This window comes from Equus caballus, chromosome 17 (assembly GCF_041296265.1).
Source record: "Equus caballus isolate H_3958 breed thoroughbred chromosome 17, TB-T2T, whole genome shotgun sequence".
In the NCBI taxonomy this organism is placed as follows: Eukaryota; Metazoa; Chordata; class Mammalia; order Perissodactyla; family Equidae; genus Equus; species Equus caballus.
This window is the reverse complement of record NC_091700.1, coordinates 39,164,753-39,191,261: the sequence shown is the minus strand read 5'-3', so window position 1 is coordinate 39,191,261 and position 26,509 is coordinate 39,164,753. Positions and strand designations below refer to the sequence as shown.

The 26,509-nt window shown below is 37.6% G+C and overlaps 2 protein-coding genes across 3 annotated transcripts in view; one reads left to right on the top strand and one right to left on the bottom strand.

Annotated features, from left to right (window-relative positions):
* The window catches only part of LOC138918381 (mitochondrial ornithine transporter 1-like), a 139,371-nt gene that overhangs the window by 54,252 nt on the left and 58,610 nt on the right, over positions 1-26,509 (bottom strand). The window lies entirely within an intron of this gene.
* LOC138918370 (phosphatidylinositol 3,4,5-trisphosphate 3-phosphatase TPTE2-like) overlaps positions 1-26,509 on the top strand; it is a 159,338-nt gene that overhangs the window by 84,243 nt on the left and 48,586 nt on the right. Inside the window, exons 28-32 of the mRNA XM_070239622.1 lie at positions 19,295-19,351; positions 20,218-20,271; positions 22,889-22,942; positions 24,464-24,517; positions 25,244-25,309. Of these exons, the coding sequence (XP_070095723.1) occupies positions 19,295-19,351; positions 20,218-20,271; positions 22,889-22,942; positions 24,464-24,517; positions 25,244-25,309 (285 nt within the window). The remainder of the gene's footprint in view (positions 1-19,294; positions 19,352-20,217; positions 20,272-22,888; positions 22,943-24,463; positions 24,518-25,243; positions 25,310-26,509) is intronic.

The following is a 26,509-nucleotide window of genomic DNA, read 5'->3' as shown; positions in this document are numbered from 1 at the left end:
AGGTCATCTCGGTTTTCTTCCGTGTTACTGTCTTCTAGGAATTCTAGAGTTTTGCTTTTGACATGTGGGTCTATAATGCATTTTGATTTCCGTTTTGTAAAGGTGTAAAGGTCCATGTGCACGTTCATTGTCTCGCACGTGGATGTCCAGTTCTTCCAGCACCATTCGTTGATAAGACTGTCTTTGCTCCATTGTATGGTCTGTGCTCCTTTGTCAAAGAACGGTGACGTATGTTAACGGGCATCTATTTCTAGGCTCTCTGTTCTGCTGTTGGCTACTCTGTCTGGCATCTTGTATTAGAGAAGGGCGAACGTTTTGCTTGGGACCATCTCAGTCTGTGGCTGTTATCTCAGAATAATTATTAATAGTGTGTCCTTTTCACTCTCAGAAGTGTCCTCTCTTGGGTGCTGTATTATATAGTCACCTTTGTTGAGACCTAGGACCTACTGTGTGTTTTTCTAAGTAAGTTTAATATGAGGGGTGGTGATGTATTTGAAATTAAAAATATGGATCTTGTAGTTCCAGTGCACTCCACTTTGGCAGCCATGGTTCATATCCTAGGCACAGACGTACACTACTTGTCCGTTGGTGGCCATGCTATGGTGGTGGCTCACATAAGAAAAGAAAGACAGGATATCTTCTATATGGTAGTTTAGGCAGACTCTGAACTCACCTCCTCCCATGATGAAAACGAAGCTATAGCTATTCTTGGAAAATTACTCCTGAGAGAGATTACTGAAAACTGGTTAAAAAGAACCCCCACAACCAACGACTTTCCTGACTTAAATGAAAGAAGCAAAAATTCCTTTCTGGAGAGAAAAAAGCCACTTTCCCAAGCCACAGAGCTTCACAGCCAGCTGACTGGGAGCAACCCTAAGGTACACAGCCTTCTCTGGAGGAGTGTGAACCTGAGCAGGGGTCCAATACCGCTATAAGCACCTTTAGGACTCAGCGCAAATGAGACAAGTGTCATAATATCTGCCTTCACTGACTAGTAACTACAACAGGGAATACCCCTAGAAAAGCTATTGGACATAAGCGGAAAGACCTAACTGTTAAAGGGCACATGCACAAATCCACCTGTTTCAGAAAGCTACCTAAAATCACCAGAAAGAAAGGTACACAGGCCTTTGATGAAAAGAGACTCAGCTGGTAAGTTCTGGGTGCATGTTGGTGAGAGATGAGGCCTCTCCAGAGACCGACGCATTGGCACAGCCATTGTTGTGAACAAGTACAAGTGTGCTGACACAGAGACAATTGGGGTTCATCCCCTGGCCTGTTAGCCCAGAGGTCTGCCACACCCACTAGAGTGTGATTTAATCCTGCTCAGCCAGGGCAGGCAGCCTGCCCTAGGGACTGGTCCCACGCAAGAGCAAGCCCTCAGGCTACCTGTTGGCTGCATCGACTGGGTGCCTTGATCTTCTGCAGGCAAGCAAGTATGTCCTCCTCTGGGGGCAGGGCCTGCATGAGGAGCAGGTGGAGTGTTGAGGGTGTTGGTGGAGAATGTGGGGGGGGGTCTCTGCAGTGGGATGACTGGGTCTGCTTCAGGGGGTCAGGAGGTGTGCATGTGCCAGGACTGTGTGGACAGTGTGTGTGGACCTGTATGTGTGGTGGGGTTATAAGTGGCAGAAGACCTGTGCTTGTCAAACAGCCTTATAGGGGATGTGCCCTACCTTCCAAAGCCTGAAACAGTTGGGAGCACCCATGCCTGGGGCCATCCCCACTCAGCTGCAATCCTGAGAGAGCTGACCACAGCCTTGTAGGCCTGAGGCCTACAGCAATTGTAAGCTCCCGAGCCTAGCAACCAGCCACACTGGACGCCTACTCACTTAACAGAAAAACTGCAACAGGAGCGTGCTATTAGACCTTGCTGCCAACTGTGCTGGGGCTCCTCAAACCCAATTTACAAATAGACAGCCGGGGTTGGGGGGGGAAGCCTAGATTCTCTGGGTACCTGCAGTAAGAGCAGCCCTGCTGTAGCAGGACACAAGTAGCCTACACAGGGGTCACTCTTGGAACATTTGGACTAGTGACGAGAGAGAAGCACACTGCTAGGCCCCAGAAGGTATCTTTTACATAGGCCACTTCTCCAACATCAGGAGACATAGCTCAGTCACCTAATGCATAGATATAAGCACAAAGAGGCAAAATGAGGAGGTAAAGGAATACATTCCAAGCAAGGGAACAGGAGAAAACTCCAGAAAAAGAGTGAAATGAAAGAGAAGTAAGCAATCTACTTGACAAAGAGTTCAACCAAAAATTCGTAAGGATGCTCACTGATCTTGGGAGAAGACTCGATGAACACAGTGAGATCGTCAACAAAGAATTGGAAAATATAAAAAAGAACCAATCAGAAATGAAGAATACAATACTGGAAATGAAAAATTCACTAGAGGGTCTCAATAGTAGAGTAGATGATACAGAAAAAGGGATCAGTGAGCTGGACAAAAAACTAGAGGAAATCGCCCAAGCTGAACAGATAAAAGAAAAAGCGAAAAAGAACGAGAACAGTCTAAGAGAACTCCGGGACAAGATCAAGTGCACTAACATTCATATTATATGTGTCCCAGAAGAGGAAGAGAGAGACAAAGGGGTAGAGAATTTACTTGAATAATTTATTTTATAACTGAAAACTTTCCTAACCTAAGGAAGGCAACAGACATCCAAGTACATGAAGCACGAAGAGCACCAAACAAGATAAACCCAAAGAGGCCCACACCAAGTCACATTATAATTAAAATGTCCAAAATTAAAGATAAAGAGAGAGTCCTAAAAGCTGCAATTGAAAGGCAATGACTGACATGCAAAGGAAAGCCCATAAGGCTATCAGCTGACTTCTCAGCTGAAACCCTAAAGGCTACAAGAGAGTGGCACAATACATTTAAAGTGCTGAAAGGAAAAAACCTACAGCCAAGAATACTCTACCTGACAAGGTTATCATTCAGAATGGAAGGAGAGAGAAAGAGTTTCCCAGACAAGCACAAATTAAAGGAGTTTATCACCAAGAAACCAGGAGTTTATCACCAAGAAACCAGTTCTACAAGAACTGCTGAAGGTACTTATTTAAGTGGGAAAGAGAAGATCACATATAAGAATAAGAAAATTATCCAAAAAAAAGAAACCACAATAAAATCACTACGAAAGGCAAAAATACAGGAATGGTAGCAGATCAACCACCTATTAAGATAATATGAAGGTCAAAAGACAAAAGTACTAAAATTACCTATTTCAATGATAAGAGGGAATGGATACACTCACACAAAATAAGAGGTTAGATATGATATCAAAAAATTAAATGTGGGAGGAGGGGAGTAAAAGAGTAGAGCTGTTAGAAAGAGGTCAAATTAAAGAGACTATCAACTCAATATAGATTGCTGTATACGTAGATTACTATACATGAACTTCATGGTAATCACAAACCAGAAACCTGTAATAAATATATGAGTAAGTAGGAGAAAGGGAGTCAAACATATTACTAAAGAAAGCCATCAAACCACAAGGGAAGAGAAAAAGAGAAGAAGAAAGGCACAGAGAAGAACTACTAAAACACCCAGAAAAAAGTAACAAAATGGCAACAAAGACATATTTTTCAATAGCTACTTTAAGTGTCGATGGACCAAATGCTCCAACCAAAAGGCATAGGCTGGCTGATTGGACAAAGAAAACAAGACCCATATATATACTGCATACAAGAGACAAGCTTCAGACCTAAAGACACCCACAAATTGAAAGTGAAAGGATGTAAAAAGATACTCCATGCAAATGGCAATGAAAAGAAAGCTGGGGTAGCAATACTCATATCAGACAAAATAGACTTTAAAACAAAAACTGTAACAAGAGACAAAGGGCACTACATAATGATAAAGGGAACAATCTAAGAAGAGGATGTAACACTTGTAAATATCTATGTACCCAACATAGGAGCATCTATATATGTAAAGCAATTATTAACAGACAAAAAAGGAGAAATAGACAGTAACACTATAATAGTAGGAGACTTGAACACTCCACTTACACCAATGGATAGGTCATCTAAAAAGAAGATCAATAAGGAAACATTGGCCTTAAACAACACATTAGACCAGATGGACTTAGTGGATATATATAGAACATTCCATCCCAAAACCACAGAATACACATTCTTTCCAAATGCTCCTGGACCATTCTCCAGGCTCAATCACATATTAGGCCAAAAACAAGTCTCACTAACTTAAGAAGATTAGAATAATACCAAACATCTTTCCTGACCACAAAGATAATGAAACTAGAAATCAATTACAGGAAGAAAATCAGAAAAGCCACAAATATGTGGAGATTAAACAAAATGCTGCTGAACAACAATTGGGTCAATGGAGAAATCAAAGGATAAATTAAAAAAATACCTGGAGACAAATGAAAAAGAAAATATGACATGCCAAAATTTATGGGATAGAGCAAAAGTGGTTCTAAGAGGGAAGTTCATGGCAATTCAGGCCTACCTTAACAAACAAGAAAAATTCCAAACAAACAATCTAATAGTGCACCTAAAGGAACTGGAAGAAGAAGAAGAAACAAAGCCCAAAATCAGCAGAAGGAAGGAAATAAGAACAATCAGAGAAGAAATAAATAAAATAGAGAGTAAAAAACAACAGAAAAAATTAATGAAACCAAGAGCTGGTTCTTTGAAAAGATAAAATTGAGACACCTTTAGCTAGACTCACCAAGAACAAAAGAGAGAAGGCTCAAATAAATAAAGTCAGAAATGAAAAAGGAGAAATTACAATGGACGTCATAGAAATACAAAAGTAATAAGAGAATACTATGAAAAGCTATATGCCAACAAATTGGGTAATCTAGAAGAAATGGATAAATTCTTAGAATCATACAACCTTCCAAAACTGGATCAAGAAGAAATAGAGAATTTGAATAGACTAGTCACCAGTAAGGAGATTGAAATAGTAATCGAAAACCTCCCCAAAAACAAAAGTCCAGGATCAAATGGCTTCCCTGGTGAATTCTACCAAACATTCAAAGAAGACTTAATACCTATCCTTCTCAAACTCTTCCAAAAAATTGAAGAGGAGGGCAAGCTTCCTAACTCCTTCTACAAAGTCAACATTACCCTGATTCCAAAGCCAGACAAGGACAACACAAAAAAAGAAAATTACATGCCAATATCGTTGATGAACATCGATGCAAAAATCCTCAACAAAATACTAGCAAATTGAATACAACAATACATTAAAAAGATCATACACCATGATTAAGTGAGATTCACTCCAGGGATGCAGGGATGGTTCAACATCCACAAATCAATCAATGTGATAACACCACATTAACAAAAAGAGGAATAAAAGTCACATGATCATCTCAATAGCTGCAGAGAAAGCAGTTGAAAAGATACAGCATGCATTTATGATAAAAACTCTAAATAAAATGGGCATAGAAGGAAAATACCTGAACATAATAAAGGCTGTATATGACAAACCCACAGCTAATGTCATTCCCAATGGAGAACAACTGAAAGCTATCCCTCTAAGAACAGGAACGAGACAAGGATGCCTAGTTTCACCACTCTTATTTAACGTAGTATTAGAAGTCTTAGCCAGAGCAATCAGGCAAGAAAAAGAAATAAAAGGGATCCAAATTGGAAAGGAAGAAGTGAAACTGTCCCTATTTGTGGATGACATAATTTTATATATAGAAAACCCTAAAGAATCCACTAAAAAGCGTTTAGAAATAGTAAGTGAATATAGTCAAATTGCAGGATACAAAATCAAAACACAAAAATCAGTTGTGTTTCTATACACTAGCAGTGAAGTAGCAGAAAGAAAAATTAAGAATACAATCCCATTTACAATTGCAACAAAAAGAATAAAATACCTAGGAATAAACTTAACCAAAGAGGTGAAAGATCTGTACACAGAAAACTGAAAACATTGTTGAAAGAAATTGAAGAAGACACAAAGAAATGGAAAGAGGTTCTGTGCTCTTGGATTGGAAGAATTAACATAGTTAAAATGTCCATAGTTCCTAAAGCAATCTACAGATTCAAGGCAATCTCTATCAAAGTTCCAACAACATTTTTCACAGAAATAGAACAAGGAATCCTAAAATTTATATGGAACAACAAAAGGCTCTGAATATCCAAAGGAATCCTGAGAAAAAAAGAACAAAGCTGGAGATCTCACACTCCGTGATTTCAAAATATGCTACAAAGCTATAGTAACCACAACAGCATGGTAATGGCACAAAAACAGACACACAGATCAAAGGAATAGAATCAAGAGCCTAGAAATAAACCCACACATCTATGGACAACTAATTTTTGACAAGGGAGCCAAGAACATACAATGGAGAAAGGAAAGTCTCTTCAATAAATGGTGTTGGGAAAACTGGACAGCCACAAGCGAAAGAATGAAAGTAGACCATTACTTTACACCATGCACAAAAATCATCTCAAAATGGATTAAGGACTTGAATGTAAGATCTGAAACCATTAAACTTCTCGAAGAAAACACAGGGAGTGTGCTCTTTGACATCAGTCTTAGCAGCTTTTTTCAAATACCATGTTTGACTGGGCAAAGGAAACAAGAGAAAAAATAAACAAATGGGACTATATCAAACCAAAAAGCTTCTGCACAGCAAAGGAAAGCATCAACAAAATGAAAAGGCAACCTAACAATTGAGAGAAGATATTTGCAAACCATATATCAGATATTAAGGGGTTAATATCCAAAATGTACAAAGAACTCACACATCTCAACAACAAAAAAAACTAAGAACCCAATTTAAAAATGGGCAAAAGATCTGAACAGAGATTTCTCCAAAGAAGATATCCAGATGGCCAACAGGCACATGAAAAGATGTTCGACATCATTAACTATCAGGGAAATGCAGATCAAAACTACAATGTGATATCACCTCACTCTGGTCAGAATAGCTATAATTAACAAGACAGGAAACAGTAAGTGCTGGAGAGGATGTGGAGAGAAGGGAACCCCCATACACTGCTAGTGGGAGTGCATAGTGGTCCAGCCATTATGGAAAACAATATGGAGTTTTCTCAGAAAATTAAGAATACATCTACCAGATGATGTAGCTATTCTACTGGCGGATATTTATCCAAAGAACTTGAAAACAGAAATGCATAAAGATACATGCACCCTATGTTCATCATAGCATCATTCACAATAACGAAGACTTGGAAGCAACCTAAGTGCCCATCAAGGGATGAATGGATAAAGAATACGTGGTATATATACACAATGAAATACTACTCAACCATAAGAAATGATGAAATCTGGCCATTTGTGACAACATGGATGGACCTTGAGGGTATGATGCTAAGTGAAATAAATCAGAGGGAGAAAGTCAAATACCATATGATCTCACTCATAGGTAGAAGAGAAAAACGACAAACAAACACATAGCAACAGAGATTGGATTGGTGATTAGCAGAGGGGAAAAGGGAAGGAGGAGGGCGAAAGGGGTGATCAAGCACGTGTGTGTGGTGATGGATTATAATTAGTCTTTGGGTGGTGAACATGATGTCATCTACAGAGAATTCAAAATATATTATGATGTACACCTGAAGTTTATATGTTGTTATAAACCAATGATACTGCAATTAAAAAAAGGAAAAAAAATTTAAAAAATAACTTGAAAATTTTTTTTTAAAGTAAAGACAAAAAGAGGGAGATTGGCAATGGATGTTAGCTCAGGGCAAATTGTCCTCTGCAAAAAAAAAGACAGAGAGAATACTCAGGTTATATTGTTGTCACATACTGATGTTTTTGCATAACCCCAGTGAAGAGGGCACGTTGTCTAAAAGCAAATAATATTTGTGAAATGGTGAATATTCATCATGATTTTATGAAGTTGACAGATGGAAAGTGCATTTTGAATGTGTTTCATTTCATAGATGAGAAAATTAAATTATAGAGTGATTAAATTACCTAATTCAGTGGTTTGGGTGAAGGAGAGTCTTGATTTTCAGTGATATAGCCAAATATCTTTTTTTTATTTTGAGGAAGTTTAGCCCTGTGGTAACACCTGCCACCAACCCTCCTCTTTTTTGCTGAGGAAGACTGGCCCTAAGCTAACATCCGTTCCCATCTTCCTCTAGTTTACATGTGGGATGCCTGCCACAGCATGGCTTGACAAGCAGTGCGTAGGTCCTCACCCAGGGTCCAAACTGGCAAACCCCGGGCTACTGAAGTGGAATGTGTGAACTTAACCACTGCACCATCTGGCTGGCCCCCAAATATCTTTTTAAAAATGAACTTGAGAAAAGCAAAAATAATTCTACTAATCCAACTATATCAATAGTCTAAAACTTGAAGTATGACTGGGCTAAACATACCAATTAAAAGACAGAGACTAATTTCTTTGATAACAAAACAAGACCCAACTATATGTTATCTGTAAGACACCAACTTTAAATGTAAAGACCAAGGTAGATTAGAAGTAAAAGAATGGAGAAAAATATGCCATGATAACATAATTAAAAGACAGTGGGAATAGCTATTTTAACTTCAGACATAACAGACTTCAGAGCAAGCAAAATTATTGGGGATTAAGAGGGACATTAAATGATGATAACAGAGTTAATTCTCTAGGAAGACGTAGCAGTTCTAATGTGTATGCACCTGACAACAGAACATCAAAATATGTGAGGCAAAAACTGATAGAACCGCAAAGAGAAATAGACAAAGCCACTATTATAGTTGGAGATTTTAACACTCCTCTATCAGTATTTGATAAATCCAGCAGGCAAAAAGTCAGTAAGGGTATAGTGGTACTGAACATCACCTTCAGTCAATTGGATCTAATTGATACTTACAGAATACTTCATTTAACAAGAGCAGAATACACATTTTTCTCAAGCTCACATGGAAGATTCACCAAGATAGATCACGTACTGGTCCATAACACACATCTTAACAAATTTAAAGAAATAGGGATCATTCAAAGTATGCTGTCAGACCACAGTGGAATTAAATTAGAAGTCAGTAAGAGAAAGATAGCTTGAAAATCACAAAATTCTGGGAGATTAAACAGCACACTTCTCAATAACACATTAGTCAAAGTAGAAGTCTCAAAGAAATTTTAAAATATTTTGAACTAAATGAAAATGAAAAAACAACCAATCAAAACTTGTGGGATGCAGCAAAACCAGTGCTTAGAGGAAAATTTATAGCATTGAATGCATACATTAGAAGAGATGAATACATTAGATTCTAATGCATACGTTAGAATACATTTAATAATATTATTAAAATCAATAATCTAGGCTTCCAATTTAGGAAGCTAGAGAAAGAAGAGCAATATAAACTTTAAAAAAATAGGAGAAAAGAAATAATAAAAATTAGAGCAGAAATCCATGAAATTGAAAGCAAGAAAACAATAGAGAAAATCAACAAAACCAAAAGCTGTTTCTTTGAAAATATCAATAAAACTAATATCTCTCTGGAGAGATAACCAGGAACAAAAGAGAGAAGTTACAAATTACTAATATCAGAAATGAAAGAGGGATTATCATGATTGATCGTATGGACATTAAAGGGATAATACAGGAATAATGTGAACAACTCCATAAGCCCACAAATTTTATAGCTTATATGAAATTGAGGAATTCTTTAAAAGACACTACCAAAACTCACAAGGAGGAATAGATAGTCTGAATAGACCCACGTCTGTTAAAGAAATTAAATCAATAATTGAAAACCTTCCAAAACAGATAATATGCCTAGATGATTTCACTTGTCAATTCCACCAAACACGTAAGGAAGAAGTGATATCAGTTCTCTAAAATCTGTTGCAGAAAATAAAAGAACAGGGAACACTTCCTTATTCATTCTATGAGGCTAGCATTACCCTAATACTAAAATCAGACAAAGAAATTACAAGAAAAGAGAACTACAGACCTGTATCTCTCATGAACATAAACGTAAAAACTTTCAAGAAAATTGAGTCCTACAATGTATATAAACAATTGTGCACTGAGATCAAGTGAGATTTATCCCAAGTAAGCAAGGCTGGCTCAAAATTTGAAAATTAATGTAATCCATCATATCAAAAGGTCAAAGGAGAAAAATGACATCATATCAATTGATGCAGAAAAAGCATATGACAAACTCCAACACTCATTTGTGATAAAAACTCCCAGCAAACTAGGAATAGGGAGGAACTTCCTTACCTTGACGAAAAAACATCTACAAAAGGCCTACAGCTAGGAGGATTGACAGCATATCACGGTGGAGTGAGCTCTTCCCTTAGACTCTCCCCCCCAAGATACTATGAAAAGGACACTCATAAACCAACAGAAGACATTCAATTCATACAACACAATAGATGTCTGAGAGATCTATGTAGCCATACGTCTGAAATTGGAAGTGCTGTACCCCCTGGGGGGTAGCAGAAGGAGGTAAGGGGATTGCCTCTCTCTCCCCAAACAGAAGTGATCTAGGGTGTGGGACTGCGTGCAGCTCTGAAAAGAGAGGGGGGAGGGGGCAGAACTCCATGGGAATGCCTTTGCCCTTGGAGTGTCCTCCCAGCCCATGGGAAAGCTCCACACCAAGGAGGCTAAGCAATAACAAGGACATCTTCACTAAGCTGAGCAGCCCAGGAAGGGAGACAGCGAGTGCAGAAGGAGAGCACCCCAGGATTGCGCACACAAAAGAAAGTGACCCTTCCCCTATCTGTCACTCCAGCTCAGACAGTGGGCCAGAGAAAGGGACTCCCACAAGAGTGCCTGCATACACATGTATAAAGCAGAGGTGGCCAGTGAGCAAATGCAGACAGGCCCTGTCAACATAGCATCTAAAGGACAGGCACAGCTGCCAGGGATTGAGATGGGCTCAGAATACTCAGCTCCTGCCCACCCCTAGTGGCAGCAGGTGGAAGCTACACTATGCAAATCACACAGCTACCTCACCAAATAGGATGAAGAGGTATATTAACACTCTAGACCAGAAGGGAAATGACAAACACCCAGAAATCAATCCTGAAGGCACAGAAATGTACAAGCTAAATGACAGAGAAGCAAAAATGGCTATCATAGAAAAGCTCAACAAATTACACGAAAACTCAGAAAGATAGCTCAATGAAATCAGGAATAAAATTATTGAACAGAGGGATTTCTTCACAAATCAGATTGAAAGTATAAAAAGAAATCAGAAATGTTGAAGATGTAAAACACAAAGAATGAAAGAAAAATCTGGAGTCCTTAAATAACAGAGCTGATATTATGGAGGACAGAATTAGTAATTTAAAGGACAGAAATATAGAAATGCTTCAGATGGAGGAGAGAGAACTAAGACTGAAAAGAAATGAAAAAGTTCTCCAAGAAATATCTGACTCAATTAGGAAATGCAACATAAGGATTATAGGTATTCCAGAGGGAGAAGAGAAGGAGAAAGGAGCAGAGAGCTTGTTCAAAGGAATAATAGCTAAGAACTTCCCAAACCTGGGGAAGGAGCTGGAATTACAAGTAAAAGGAGCCAATCGGACTCCTAATTACATCAGTGTAAAAAGACCTTCTTCAAGGCATATATCAGTAGAACTGGCAAAAAACAATGACAAAAAAATATATTAAGGGCAGCAAGGCAGAAGATAATAACCTACAAGGGAACCCCTATCAAGCTTTCAGCAGAAACCTTACAGGCTGGGAGAGAGTGGAATGATACATTCAAAATTCTGAAAGACAAAAACTTTCAGCCAAGAATACTCTACCCAGTGAAAATATCCTTCAGATATGATGGAGAAGTCAAAACTTTCCCAGAAACAAAAGCTAAGAGAGTTCATTGCCACAAGAGCCCCTCCCTACAAGAAATGATCAGGAAGGCCCTCATACCTCAAAAAAAGAGAAAAGTTTACAAAGGCTTGAGCAAGGAGATAAATAGGCAGATAAAATCAGAAAATTGCAGGTATCAGAACAGGTTAGTAAATAATTATAACGTTCAAGATAAAGGGAAGGAAAACATCAAAAATAACTATAATCACTTTGTTTTACCCACAAACTCACAACACAAAACGGAATAAAGTGTGACAACAATAACTTAGATGGGGAAGAATAAAGGGATAGAGCTTGCTTAGACTAAAGAAATAAGAGCTATCAGAAAATAGACTGTCTCACTACAAGATCTTTTATACTAACTTCACAGTAACCACTAAACAAAAAATCAGAACAGAGACAGAAATGATAAACAGTGAGAAAACGATCCTAGAGAACCACCAAACTGAATTGCAGGTCTGAATAAATGGGAGAAGAAACAAGGAAAATAAAGAACAACTGGAAAACAAGTGATAAAATGGCAGCATTAAGACCTCATATATCAATAATTGCTCTAAGTGTAAATGGATTGAATTGTCCACTCAAAAGACACAGAGTGGCTGGATGGATTGAAAACCAAGACCCAACAATATGCTGCCTCCGGGAAACACATCTCACTTCTAAAGATAAACACAGGCTCAGAGTGAAGGGATGGAGGATGATACTCCAAGCTAATGGCAAACAAAAGAAAGCAGATGTCGCCATACTTGTATCAAAGTAGACTTTAAGATAAAAAAAGGCAATGAGAGACAAAGAGGGGCAGTATATAATGATAAAAGGGACACTCCACCAATAAGATATAACTCTTGTAAATATATATGCACCTAACATGGGAACACCGAAGTGCATAAAGCAACTATTAACAAACCTAAAAGGAGATATCAACAGCGACACAATAATAGTAGGTGACCTTAACGCTCCACTTACATCAGTGGATAGATCATCCAGAGAGAAAGTCAACAAGGAAGTAGTGGAATTAAATGAAAAACGAGACCAGATGGACTTAATAGGTATATACGGAACACTCCATCCAAAACCAACAAAATACACATTCTTCTCAACTGCACATGGAACATTCTCAAAAATAGACCACATGTTTGAAAACAAGGCAAGCCTCAATAAATTTAAGAAGACCGAAATCATGTCAAGCATCTTTTCTGACCATAGTGCTATGAAACTGGAATTCAACTACAAGAAAAAAGCTGGGAAAGTGACAAATAAGTGGAGACTAAACAACATACTACTGAACAACCAATGGATCATTGAAGAAATTAAAGGAGAAATCAAAAAAATCTAGCAACAAATGAAAATGAAAATACACCAATACCAACTCATATGGGATAAAGCAAAAGCAGTCCTCAGAGGGAAATTCATAGCAATACAGGCCCACCTTAACAAACAAGAAAAATCTCAAATAAGCAATCTTAAACTACACCTAAGAGAATTAGAAAAAGAAGAACAAACAAAGCCCAAAGTCAGCACAATGAGGGAAATAATAAAAAGTAGAGTGGAAATAAATGAAATTGAAATAAACAAAAAAATTACTGTAGAAAGGGTCAATGAAACTAAGAGCTGGTTCTTTAAAAAGATAAACAAAATTGACAAACCCTTAGCCAGACTCACTAAGAAAAAAGAAGACTCAAATGAATAAAATTAGAAATTAAACAGGAGAAATTAACAACGGATACCGCAGAAATACAAAGGGTTATAAGAAAATACTATGAAAAAGTATATGCCAACAAATTGGACAATCTAGAGGAAATGGACAAATTCTTAGGCGTATACAACCTCTCAAAACTGAATCAAGAAGAAATAGATGATCTGAATAGACCAATCACAAGTAAAGAGATTGAAACAGTAATCAAAAACCTCCCCCAAAATAAAAGTCTAGGACCAGGTGGCTTCTCTGGAGAATTCTACCAAACATTCAAAGAAGATTTAATACCTACCCCTCTCAAACTATTCCAAAAAATTGAAGAAGATAGAACACTTCCTAACACATTTTGTAAGGCCAACATCACCCTGATCTCAAAGCCAGAAAAGAACAACACAAAGAAGGAAAATTACAGGGCAATATCGCTGATGGCCATAGATGCAAAAATCCTCAACAAAATATTGGCAGCCCAAATACAGCAATACATTAAAAGGATCATACACCATGATCAAGTGGGATTTATAGCAGGGACACAGGGAGGGTTCAACATCTGCAAATCAAGCAATGTGATGCACCACATTAACAAAATGAGGAATAAAAATCACATGATCATGTCAATAGACATAGAGAAAGCATTTGACAATATCCAACGTCCAATTATGATAAAAACTCGCAATAAAATGAGTATAGAAGGAAAGTGCTTCAACATGATAAAGGCCATATATGACAAACCCACAGCCAACATTATACTCAATGGGGAAAAACTGAAAGCCCTCCCTCTGAGAACAGGAACAAGACAAGGGTGCCCACTCTCACCACTCTTATTCAGCATAGTACTGGAGTTTTTGGCCAGGGCAATTAAGCAAGAAAAAGAAATAAAATGTATCCAAATTGCCAATGAGGAAGTGAAACACTTGCTGTTTGCAGATAATATGATTTTATATATCAAAAACTCTAAAGAATCCATCAGAAAACTGTTAGAAATAATCAACAACTACAGCAAAGTTGCAGGGTACAAAATCAACTTACAAAAATCAGTTGCATTTCTATACTCTAATGATGAACTAACAGAAGGAGAACTCCAGAATACAATCCCATTTGTAACCACAATAAAAAGAATAAATTATGTAGGAATAAATTTAACCAAGGAAAACTGTAAGACATTATTGGAAGAAATTGATGATGTCATAAAGAAGTGGAAAGAGATTCCATGCATATGGATTAGAAAAATAAACATAGTTAAAATGTCCACAGTATCTAACGCAATCTACAGATTCAGTGCAATCCAAATCAGAATCCCAATGATGTTCTTCATGAAAAGAGAACCAAGAATCCCAAAATTCATAATGAGCAAGAAAAGACCCTGAATAACTAAAGCAACCCTGAGAAAAAAGAACAAAGCTGTAGGCATCACAATCCCTGACTTCAAAGCATACTACAAAGCTATAGTAATCAAAACAGCATGGTACTGGTACAAAAACAGACACACAGATCAGTGGAGCAGAATTGAAAGCCCAGAAATAAAACCGCACATCTATGGACAGCTAATCTTTGACAGAGGAGCTAAGAACATACAATGGAGAAAGGAAAGTCTCTTCAATAAATGGTGTTGGGGAAACTGGACAGCCACATGAAAAGAATGAAAGTAGACCCTTATCTTACACCATACACAAAAATTAACTCAAAATGGATTAAAGACTTGAAGGTAAGATGTGAAACATAAAACTCCTAGAAGAAAACATAGGCAGTGCACTCTTTGACATCAGTCTTAGAAGGATCTTTTTGAATACCAGTCTACTTGGGCAAGGGAAACAAAAGAAAAAATAACCAAATGGGACTTCATCAGACTAAAGAGCTTCTGCAAGGCAAAGGAAACCAGGAACAAAATGAAAGGGCAACCCACCAACTGAGAGAAGATATTTATAAATCATGTATGCGACGAGGGTTTAACTCCAAAATATATAAATAACGCCTACAAGTCAACAACAAAAAAACAAACAACCTGATCAAAAAATGGGCAGAGGATATAAACAGACATCTTTCCAAAGAAGATATACAGATGGCCAACAGGCACATAAAGAGATATTCAACATCACTAATCATTAGAGAAATACAAATCAAAACTACAATGAGATATTACCTAACACCTGTAAGAATGGCTATAATTAACAAGACAAAAAATAACAAATGGAAGACAATGTGGAGAAAAGGGAACCCCCATACACTGCTGGTAGGAATGCAAACTGGTCTAGCCACTATGGAAAACAGTATGGAGATTTCTCAAAAAATTAAAAATATATATACCATATGACCCAGCTATCCTGCTACTGGGTATTTATCCAAAGAACTTGAAATCAACAATTCAAAGAGACTTATGCACCCCTATGTTCATTGCAGCATTATTCAAAATAGCCAAATGTGGAAGCAACCCAAGTGCCTGTCAACTGACGATAAAGAAGATGTGGTATATATACATTATATATATATATGTATATATATACATTGTATATATATATGTGTGTGTGTTTGTGTGTATATATATATATACAATGGAATACTACTCGACCATAAAAAAAGACAAAATCATCCCATTTGCAACAATGCGGATAGACCTTGATGGTATTATGTTAAGCAAAATAAGGCAGACAGATAAAGACGAACAGTGTATGATTTCACTCATATGTGGAAGATAAACAAACACATGGACAAAGAAAACAGATTAGTGGTTACCAGAGGGGAAGGAAGTTGGGGGTGGACATAAAGGGCAAAGGGTCACAAATATATGGTGACTGACAAAGAAAAATGTAAAACTGAAATTTCACAATGTTATAAACTATTATGACCTCAATAAAATAAAAATAAAAAAATTTAAAAAGGGATTAGAAAGTTAAAAAAAAATCCACAGGTACCATCATACTTGATGGTGAGAAACTTGATAAGATCAGGTACAAGGCAAGGATATCCCCCTTCACCACTCCTTTTCAACATCATACTGTAAGTCCTAACTAATGCAGTAAGAAGGAAACAAAAGTATGCAGATTGGAACAGAAGAAATAAAACTGTCTTTGTTCACATGTGACATGATTATCTCTGTAGAAAATCGAAAATAATTTACAAAGAACCTTCTGGAATAATAAGAAATTATAGCAGAGTTTCAAGAACAAGGTTAATATACAAAAGTTGATTGCTTTCCTTTATACCAGCAATGAATAATTGGAATTTGAAACAAGCACACCACCATTTACATTAGCACCAAAAAATTGAAATACTTAGGTACAAATCTAACAAAATAATGTATAAAATCTATATGAGGAAAACTACATAACTGATTAATGAAATCAAAGAAGATCTAAATAAATGGGAAGATGTTCCATGTTCATGGATAGGAAGACTCAATATTGTTAAGATGTCAATTCCTTCAACTTGTAGTTGAGTGCAATCTGAATCAAAATCCTGAAAAGTCATTTTTTTCAATATTGACAAACTAATTCTAAAGTTTATGTGAAAAGGCAAAAGACCCAGAATAGCCAACACAATATTGAAGAAGAATAGCAAAGTCAGAGGACTGACAATACCTGACTTAAGTCTTTCTATAAAGCTACAGTAATCAAGGTAGAGTGGTATGGGTGAGAGAATATACAAGTAGATCAAAGGAACAGAATAGAGAGCCCAGAAATAGGCCCACACAAATATAGACATCTTGTCTTTGATAAAGGAGCAAAGGCACTCAATCCAGTGGAGAAAGGATGGTCTTTTCAACAAATGTTGCTGGAAGAACTGGACATCTATGTGCAAGAAAAAAAAAAAATCTAGGCACAGACCTTACACACTTAACAAAACTTAACTCAAAATGGATCACGGACGTAAATATAAAATGCAAAACCATAAAACTCCTAGAAGATAACACAGGAAGAAACCAGATGGCCTTTCATACAGCAATGATTTTATATATAACACCAAAAATAAAATCATGAAAGAAAATACAGACAACTTGGATTTCATTAAAATTTAAAACTTCTGCTCTGTGAAAGACACTATCAAGAGAATGAGAAGACAAGTCAGCCACAGACTAGAAGAAATTATTTGCAAAAGACGTATCTGGTAAAGGGCTTTTATTGAAGGTATACAAAGAACTCTTAAAAATCAACAATCAGAAAACGAAAGTACTCAAAAAATGGACAAAAGATCTGAACAGATACCTCACCAAAGAAGATATACAAATGCCAAATAAGCTTATGAGAAGATGCTCAACATCATATGTCACTCAGGAATTGCAAATTAAGACAAGAAGATACTACTATCCACCTATTAGAATGGTCAAGATCTGAATATTGAAAACACCAAATGCTGTCAAGGATAAGGAGCAACAGGAATTCTCATTCACTGTTGGTGAAAATGCAAAATAGTATAGCCACTTTGGAAGACATTTTGGCAATTTCTTACAAAGCAAAACATAGTCTTATCAGATGATTCAGCAGTTGTGCTCCTAATGAGTTTCAACCCCGAAATGAGTTGAAAAGTTATACCTACACAAAAACCTCCACCCAAATTTGATAGCAGCTTTATTCATAATTGCCAAAAATCGGAAGCAACCAAGACATCACAGAAGAATAGATAACCTGTAATGCCTATATACAATGGAAAATTATTCACCAAGCAATTTAAAAAAAGTAAAAGAATCTATCAAGCCACAAAAGGAAATAGAGGAACCTTAAATCCTTGCATAAGTACTAAGTGAAAGGAGGCAGTCTGCTAAGGCGATATACTTTAGGATTCCAACTATATGACACTGTGGAAAAGGTAAAACTATAGAGACAGTGAAAAGATCAGTGGTTTCTAGGAATTGGAGTGGGGGGCAAAGGGATGAATATGTAGAGTACAGGGGATTTTTAGGGCAGTACAGTTATTCAGTATGATGCTGTTATGATGGATACATGACATTATGCATTTGGAAAAACCAATAGACTTGTTCAACACGAAGAATGAACACCAATGTCAACTATGGATGTTAGTTAACAATAATGTGTAAATACTGATTCATCAGTTATAACAAATATACCAGATGAATGCAAGATATTAGTGATAGGAGAAGCTGTGAGGGAGAAGGGGGGTATATGGAAACTCTCTGTACTTTCTGCTTAATTTTTCTGTAAACCTAAACTTATTTTTTAAAAAAGTCTACTTAAAAAAATGTGCAAGACGAAAAATCATTCAGATCATGTGCTCTACTTCCAATTCATAAAATCTTGAAAACGTAATTTAGGCAGATCCTAATCTAGCTACTTGTTTCTGCCCTACCAAATGGCAACCAGGGATTAGCCCTTGCCATTGAAATTCTCATTGTTCTGGCATTTTCTTTCCATTGTCTTTGTATCATCTCATCAACTTACCTGGATCCACCACCTCATCCCTACACTCTTGTGTCTCCCTCTTTCTCTCTGTGTCTCCCTCTTCCCAAATTTATTCAATGATGACCAGAATGGTAGAGAAAATGGGAAGGAAGGAAGGAAGAACATTTAATCATGATTGCTGCTTCTCCCTTGCTTGCTTCCTTCTGTTTCCAATAAATACACACAGGCACACACACACATGCACACGCACACACACACACACACCCCAAGAGGCTTGCTTACAGGTGCCACTGTGGTAACCCCTTCAGTTCCTGTCACATTCCTTCAAATTTGTCATGTGTGACTTTTTGTGCCTGAAATTCCTGTCAGGAAAGAGGAATGATTTCCTCTTGAAAAAAGGAATCACTTCCTGTTATTATTTCCTTCCTCATTGTCTGGCTTTATTTTTTGCATATTCTTTTTGTTCTTTGACAGAAATAAGAATGCTTTAGTAGCCTTTTCAGAGTCCTCTAGCCAGATCATCAACAATAGGTGAGTTGATTTTCTGTCATCTGAGTGGGAAAACCATTTGGGAGCATTGGTGACAATACAGAATGTCCGTGATAGCCTGTCAGCTTCTATATATAACTTTTTTCTTTTTTGGATCAAGAAGGACCAGGTCAAAAGAGAGAGAACACTTACTATTTGTGTGTTCGTGAACTTTAGGGATTACTAGTGAAAATCCTTAGGGAACTATTAGAGTACCTGTGTATATCTTTCTGCTAGTGTGGGTCAAGGGAGAAAACACTATTTGGAAGCACAAAGGTAGTAGCGGTGGACAGGGAGCAGAGGAGCCCTCAGCAGAAACTAAAAGAGATAATAGACTTGAGATCTGTCCCTTACCCTCCAGAGCTCTGCCACAATGGGAGGCTGGTATCCCAAACCCAAACCAACCATCATACTGGAGGTAGCCCCTGCCTCAGGCCGACAGTTACTTAACCCTATCTGAGGAGAAGGAAAGACATCCATGAAACATGAAGAGTAAGGAGGTGGTGGAGGGACTTGAAATCAGAAAATGAGATGGGATAAGAGGGATTCCTACCTACAAACTATAGCTGAATTTGAAGTAAATGTAATCACAAAAGGCAATTACACATTGGGGTTAAGTTTAGTAGTAAAGAAATGTTTTTAAATCTTGATCCATTAAGGATTCTTTTACAGGCCTAAGAATTTTATTACCATCATATGAAGCCTCAATTCTAGGGAAAGATGAAATATTTTCCAAATAACCAAATTACATGTGAACTTACAGGGTTCAACCATTTTGTAAGTTATAGAGAAATTGTAGCTAATTTGAATGAGAAAAGTGAGTCTATGAAGTCACACGGTGTTTGATCATGTACATTTTAATCCTTTAGTTCTGATTGGAATAAATTGACATCAGTAACCACTGAGGAAGTCTCCAGCAAAAGGTGAGATTATAGATATATCTGTAAAGATACACACACAAAGTGAAGAGAGATTTCTATTTGGAAACAAGGAGAATGATAGCAGGGTGTCAGTGGATAACAATACAGAGTGTCTTTGACACTCTTTTGGAGTCATCTCACGGTAGCATCTGTAGGTAACTCTTTACCTTTTTGGACCCATTTGGATAAAAAAGGAACAAGTTATAAAAGGGATGCTTCTTCCCCTAAGTGTGTTTTGTCACCCTTAATTAGTAGCAGCCAAAACTCTTAAGAAACTATCAGATTGCCCACATGTGAGACTCTACTAGAGTGGACCAAGAGAGCACAGAATCTCATTTGGAGCAAGGAGACAAGGTAGCAGTGGACAGAGAACAGTGGAGCCCTCAGCAGAAAAGAATGGAGCTAATAGAGCCTGGATGTGTCAATGACCCTCCAGAGTTTTGCCACGGTGTGAGGCTAGTGCCCATACTCACTGTCATATTGGAAGGAGCCCCCCGCCCCTACCTTAGCCTGCAGTTGCTTGACCCTGAGGGTCAGAAAAGATATCTATGATGGTGAAAGCAAGAAAGTGATGGAGGGGCTTAAGAATTGGGAATTAAACGTGAGAAGAGGGATGGGTACCTACAAACTGAAGTGGAATTTGAAATAAATTCTACCACAAAAGGCTGTTACACACTAGGATTAGGGTAATTGTAAAGAACTTTGCTTGTATCTTGATGCATTAATTATTTACAGGCTAAAATTTTCATTACTACCTTATATAAAGCCTCATTTCTAATAAAAACTAACATACTAGATTTAGTTATATATACATGAATTTTTTTTTACAAGTGGATCAGAGTTTATTAAGTAGGGGGTGAAGAGGGTGTAGCACAAGTAGAAGTATGCAACACCCGAAGTGAACAGAATCTGAGATTCCTGAAAAAAAATCTGTCGATTACACAATTGGCCACTTGCTCCTCCATTGACACAGGGACTGGTCAGGGCAGATGAGGGAATAAATCCTGTGGCAGGACCAGTGGTTACTCCCAGGCTGGGAATAATCTCCACGGAGCTTTCAAGACCAAGCCAGGCTTGGGCAGAGACTTCATAGCTGATGAAGCTGGATCCAGCAAGGTGGCTGTGAGCGAGAAGCCCTGGGTGGCAATCTGGTTGTATATCATGAGCTGGCAGCACTGGCTCTGATCCCTAGGGAAGCAGTAGAGGTCATGGGTGAGGGCAGCCACCGTGCCCAGGCAGCCTATGGGTACCATTGGGTTCTTGCAGGTCTTGAGAAGGAACTTTTCCTTGAAGCTTTCTGGAGTGCTGTAGACACTGAGGCTAAAGCCCTCAACGACTAGATGCTGCGACAGTTCAAAGGGTGCCTCTGAAGTCATAAGGCTGGGAGCCCTCATGTCCCAGGCAACAGCAGTATGAGAAAACAGGGATGCTGAACTCCATCTCCTCTATATGTGAATTTGTAAAGATCAACCAGTTCATAAGCTGTAAAGTAATTACAGCTATTTGAATTAAAACAAACAAGTCTAAAATTAAAATGTGGTATCTGAATAGGTAACTCTCTAGTCCTTTAACACTGCTCTGAATGAATTAACATCAAAAAGCTATGAGGGGGCCACCCATGAAATTTGAGATATAAATGAATAAATAAAAATAAATATATATCTTTTTATATATACACATGTGTATTTATATAGTTATATCAACACAGACATACAAACACACATACACAAACATAAATACAATGAAAGAAAGAGAGATAAATTTCCAAATTCATTCTTAGGAGTATCCTTGACAGTACAGTGTCTTTGACACTGTTTCTAAATCTTACCATAGCACCTTTAGGTAACTTTTCATCTTATTGGATTTGGTTGGATAAAAAAGGAACAGGTCATAAGAGGAATGCTTCTTCCTCCTAGTAACTACCACCCAAAAGTCTTAGAAAAATTTCAGAATGCTCCAAATAGGAGCATTCTGCCTTTGAGACTCTATAGATTGAGTGAAAGGGGGACAGAATCCAATTTAAGGCAAGGTGGAGGTAGCAGTGGACAAAGAGCAGAGGAGCCCTCATCACAAAGAAAGGAGCTAATAGACTGGGATCTGTCCCTCACCCTCCAGAGTTCTGCTGCCATGTGAGGCTGGTGTCCTAGACCCAAACCCACCACCCAATAGAGGGAGTCCCCAACTCAGGCCTGCAGTCACTTAACCCTTTCTGAGGGCCAGGAAAAACAACCATGTTAGGTGAAAGTAAAGGTGAAGGAAGAACTTGAGAGGTAGGAAATTAGGTAGGAGAAGAGGGATGCACACCTGAGAATTGAAGTTGATTTTGAAATAAATTCCACCACAAAAGGTTGTTACACCATGGGTCAAGTTCAGTAGTAAAGAACTGTACTTAAACCTTGAGTCATTAACTTTTTTGGTAGGTCTAAAATATTCATTACAAACATATATAGTATCATTTCCAGGGAAAAGGAGATATTGGATTCCAAACAACTGATTTACATGTGAATTTTCTAAGAGTCAACCGGTTGATAAAATCAAGAGTAATTGTAGCTAATTTGAACTAAAAAAGTAAGTCTAGAAGTCGTGTGGTGCCTTACTATGTGTGTTTTTAATCCTTTAGCCCTGCACCAAGTGAACTGACCACAGTATCTTCTGAAACCTTCTACGATGCCAAGTGAGCTATGACGAATAAATCTGTATATATGTGTCCGTATATGTGTACACACACACACACACACACACATTCAGAGAAATTGATGTTTGGGATGTTCACTCTCAGGAGCACCTGGGAATACAGAGTTCCCTTCATATATTTTTAAAGCCCTCTCATGGTAAGCTTCTACGTGTAATATTCTTTGTCTTGAAATTGAGATAGAAAAGACGCACAGGTCATAAAGGAAGTCTTTTTAATCCTAGAATTTGTCGCCCTTGATTACTGTGTATGAAATTCTACTAGAGATGGCAAGGAAGGAGAGAAACTTATTTGGAGCAAGGAGGAGTTAGCAGTGGACAGGGAGCCAGAGGAGGCCTTAGCAGAGAAGATGGGAGCTAATAGACTGGGATCTGTCCCCCATCCTCCAGAGTTCTGCTGCCGTGTGAGGCTGGTGTCCCAGACCCAAACCCACCCTAGTATAGAGGGAGTCCCTGACTCTGGCCTGCAGTGACTTGACCCTATCTGAGGGCCAGGAAAGACAGCCATGATCGAGGACAGTCAAGGGTGAAGGAGGGACTTGAGAAGCAGGAAATTAGGTAGCGGAAGAGGGATGCACACCTGCAAATTGAAGTTGATTTTGAAATAAATTCCACCACAAAAGGCTGTTACACCATGGGTCAAGTTCAGTAGTAAAGAACTGTACTTAAATCTCGAGTCATTAACTTTTTTGGTAGGTCTAAAATATTTGTTACAAACATATATAGCATTATATCTAGGGAAAAGGAGATATTGGATTCCAAATAACTGATTACATGTGAATTTTCTGAGTAAACCAGTTAATGACGTCAAGAGTAATTGTAACTAATTTGAACCAAAAAAGTAAGTCTGGAAGTCACGTGGTACCTTACTATGTGTGTTTTTAATCCTTTCACACTGTCCTGAGTAAATTGACAACAGAAACCGCTGATGAAACCTCTGATGAAATGTGAGATAGAAAGATAGATATATATAAACAGAAATATATATATATATATATATACAGAGAGGGAGATGTATTGAGATTTGGGGGGTTTGTTTTCAGCAGCATGCATGACATTACAGAGTGTCCTTGACACTAGTTGGATAAAAGAGAAATAGGTCGTAAGAGGGTTGCTTCTTACCCCTTTTGTCACCCTTATTAGCAGCAAAAACCCTTAGAATGCTGTCAGATTGCCCATCTATAAGACTCTGCTAAAGTGGTCCCAGAGAGCAGGAAAACCTATTTGAAGCAAGGAGAAGTAATTCTGAAGGGGTTCAGGAGTAAAGAAATGTACGTGAACTTGATTCACTAAGTTGTTTTTCCTAGGACTCAGATCTTCATTACAAATATATAAAGTCTCATTTCTAGGGAAAAATTAACTATCAGTTTCAAGTAACTGATTAAAGTATTATTTTTTAGGACAAGTAGATTACAAGTTATTGAAAAATTGTAGCTAATTCTCATTTAAAAATAAGTCTAGAGAAACATGTAACGTCTTACTATGTGCATTTCTAATCCTTTAGCTGTGACTCAAATGAGTCGAAAACTATAACCCATGTTAGACCCATGCCTGAAAGGTGAGATGTAAATACATATATAGAAAGAGATGGGGGGATATTGACACTTGTGAAATCTGATTATTTATTGAATGGAGTCCTTATCTCAGGAAGTTATTTGAATCCTGTCCAAGGAGGAGAAAAGATATCCATGATATGTGACAAATAGAAGGTGGTAGAGGGACCCAGGTTCCAAATAACTAATTAACTTATAGTTTTTTAGAGTTCTATCAGTTTATGAATTGTAGAGCAATTGTACCCGATTTCAACCAAAACAGTAAGTATACAAAGTTACTTGGTTCTGACAATGTACGTTTTCAATCTTTCACACTGGCCTGAATAAATTGATATCAGAAGTCTGTGATGGCTTTGATATGTCTTACCTGTCAATGAAGGTTCCATCCAGCAATACCGATGTCATTTGTTTGAGTCAGTGCTATATATATCAATCTTGAGAGAGAGAGAAAAAGAGAGTGAGAAAGACAGACAGACAGAGATGGAAAGAGAGAGAGAAAGAGAAACAGCTATTTGCAAAATTCAGTCTTGGAAGTGTCTATGGAAATACAGTGTTTCCTGGAGAATAATTCTAAAATTATTTCTAAAAAATTAGGTCTTCCAGTGAGCCAAATCATATTTCCTCTGTCTTTTAGATTCAAAGGATTCTTTTTGTTGAAATAAATTTTTCATATCACTGTTCCATGTAGCACATTTCTAATGATATATTCTTGCATTTGTTGGTGGTTAAAGAATAAAGGAACAACTCTCCAGGCTCGATAATGGTACTGAGGACACTGACTTGTCTGATTCTTGTGGGTAAGTCAGTTTGGAATTTGGAGGGAGGGAGCAGTTGGTGGATCTCTTATCTTTGCAAAGATAGGGCTTGTGTTGAGGCAAGAAAGAAAAAGGAAAATTGTGGAAAGGTATCCAAATGTTTGGGGGGGGGGGTACACAATAATAACTAATTGAATTTGCAGATAAGTACCACGTGTAAAAAAAGTATTTCCACATACTCACAAATAAATGTTCTTCTAGTTTGAAAATGTGAAAATAGACTTAGTAGATAATAATTTTATTATAAAGTTTCTTTCTTAACAAAGGATTGCAGAATGCTGTTTACCCTTCAACTGTATTCCTTTCCTGTTTTTCCTGGATATATACTGACTCTTGGTTTTGTTGATTTTGTCTATGAGGAAATGAGACTGATAGAAAAAGCAAATGTGTTCTGCTGAATAAAGCCCTCTTCATGATTATTGGAATTTTATTAATTTTGACTTGTTTCTGAGTAATCTTACTGAGAGTACTTCCTGCTGCACTGATCTTCAGGCATTTTTACCACAGACTCACAGCAAGGAAACAATAGATTCCTAAAATGGCATGTGTCTGAACTGCGGAAATATTCATGAGATTTTTCTTCTGCTCGTCTCTTGGACAGTTATTTAACCATTCACCAGCTTGTGTCAATGTTGGAGAGTGAGTAGTGCTGAAGAGGATATTAACTGATAACTTTTGCAATTTTTTTGTTGTCTGGACAACGATAATATGGAAAATAAAAGAGTGACCAGTGAATACAAATAGTTCTTCAAATTACCCATTAATTTCCATTTTCTGTGACTTTTTTCACCATGGGCCATCAATGAAGAGTTCACTCTGTCACTTCATTAAATTTTATGTCTGCATATTAGCTGTATATCTTCTGCAGTGAGGCCGAGGGCTGGGGCAAAATTTGAATAGATTGAGCAAGGCAAGCATTTCCTTTTTCTTACCCCCTCCAAACAAAATAAAGTGGTTTTGTTTTGTTTTCTTAGTTACAAATGCTTATTGTATAGATACAAGTGACATTTGCGATAGTATCTGGGAGAAACACTGGTGTTTCAGACTAGGAGGATGGTTTTTGATTTGGAGTTTGACTTGGAAACAATGCTTGACTTTGACATCTAATATTCACTGGACACTCGGCAAGTCACTAAACCTCTTTAAACTTTAGATCATTCACCTGTAAACTGTAAAAATAAT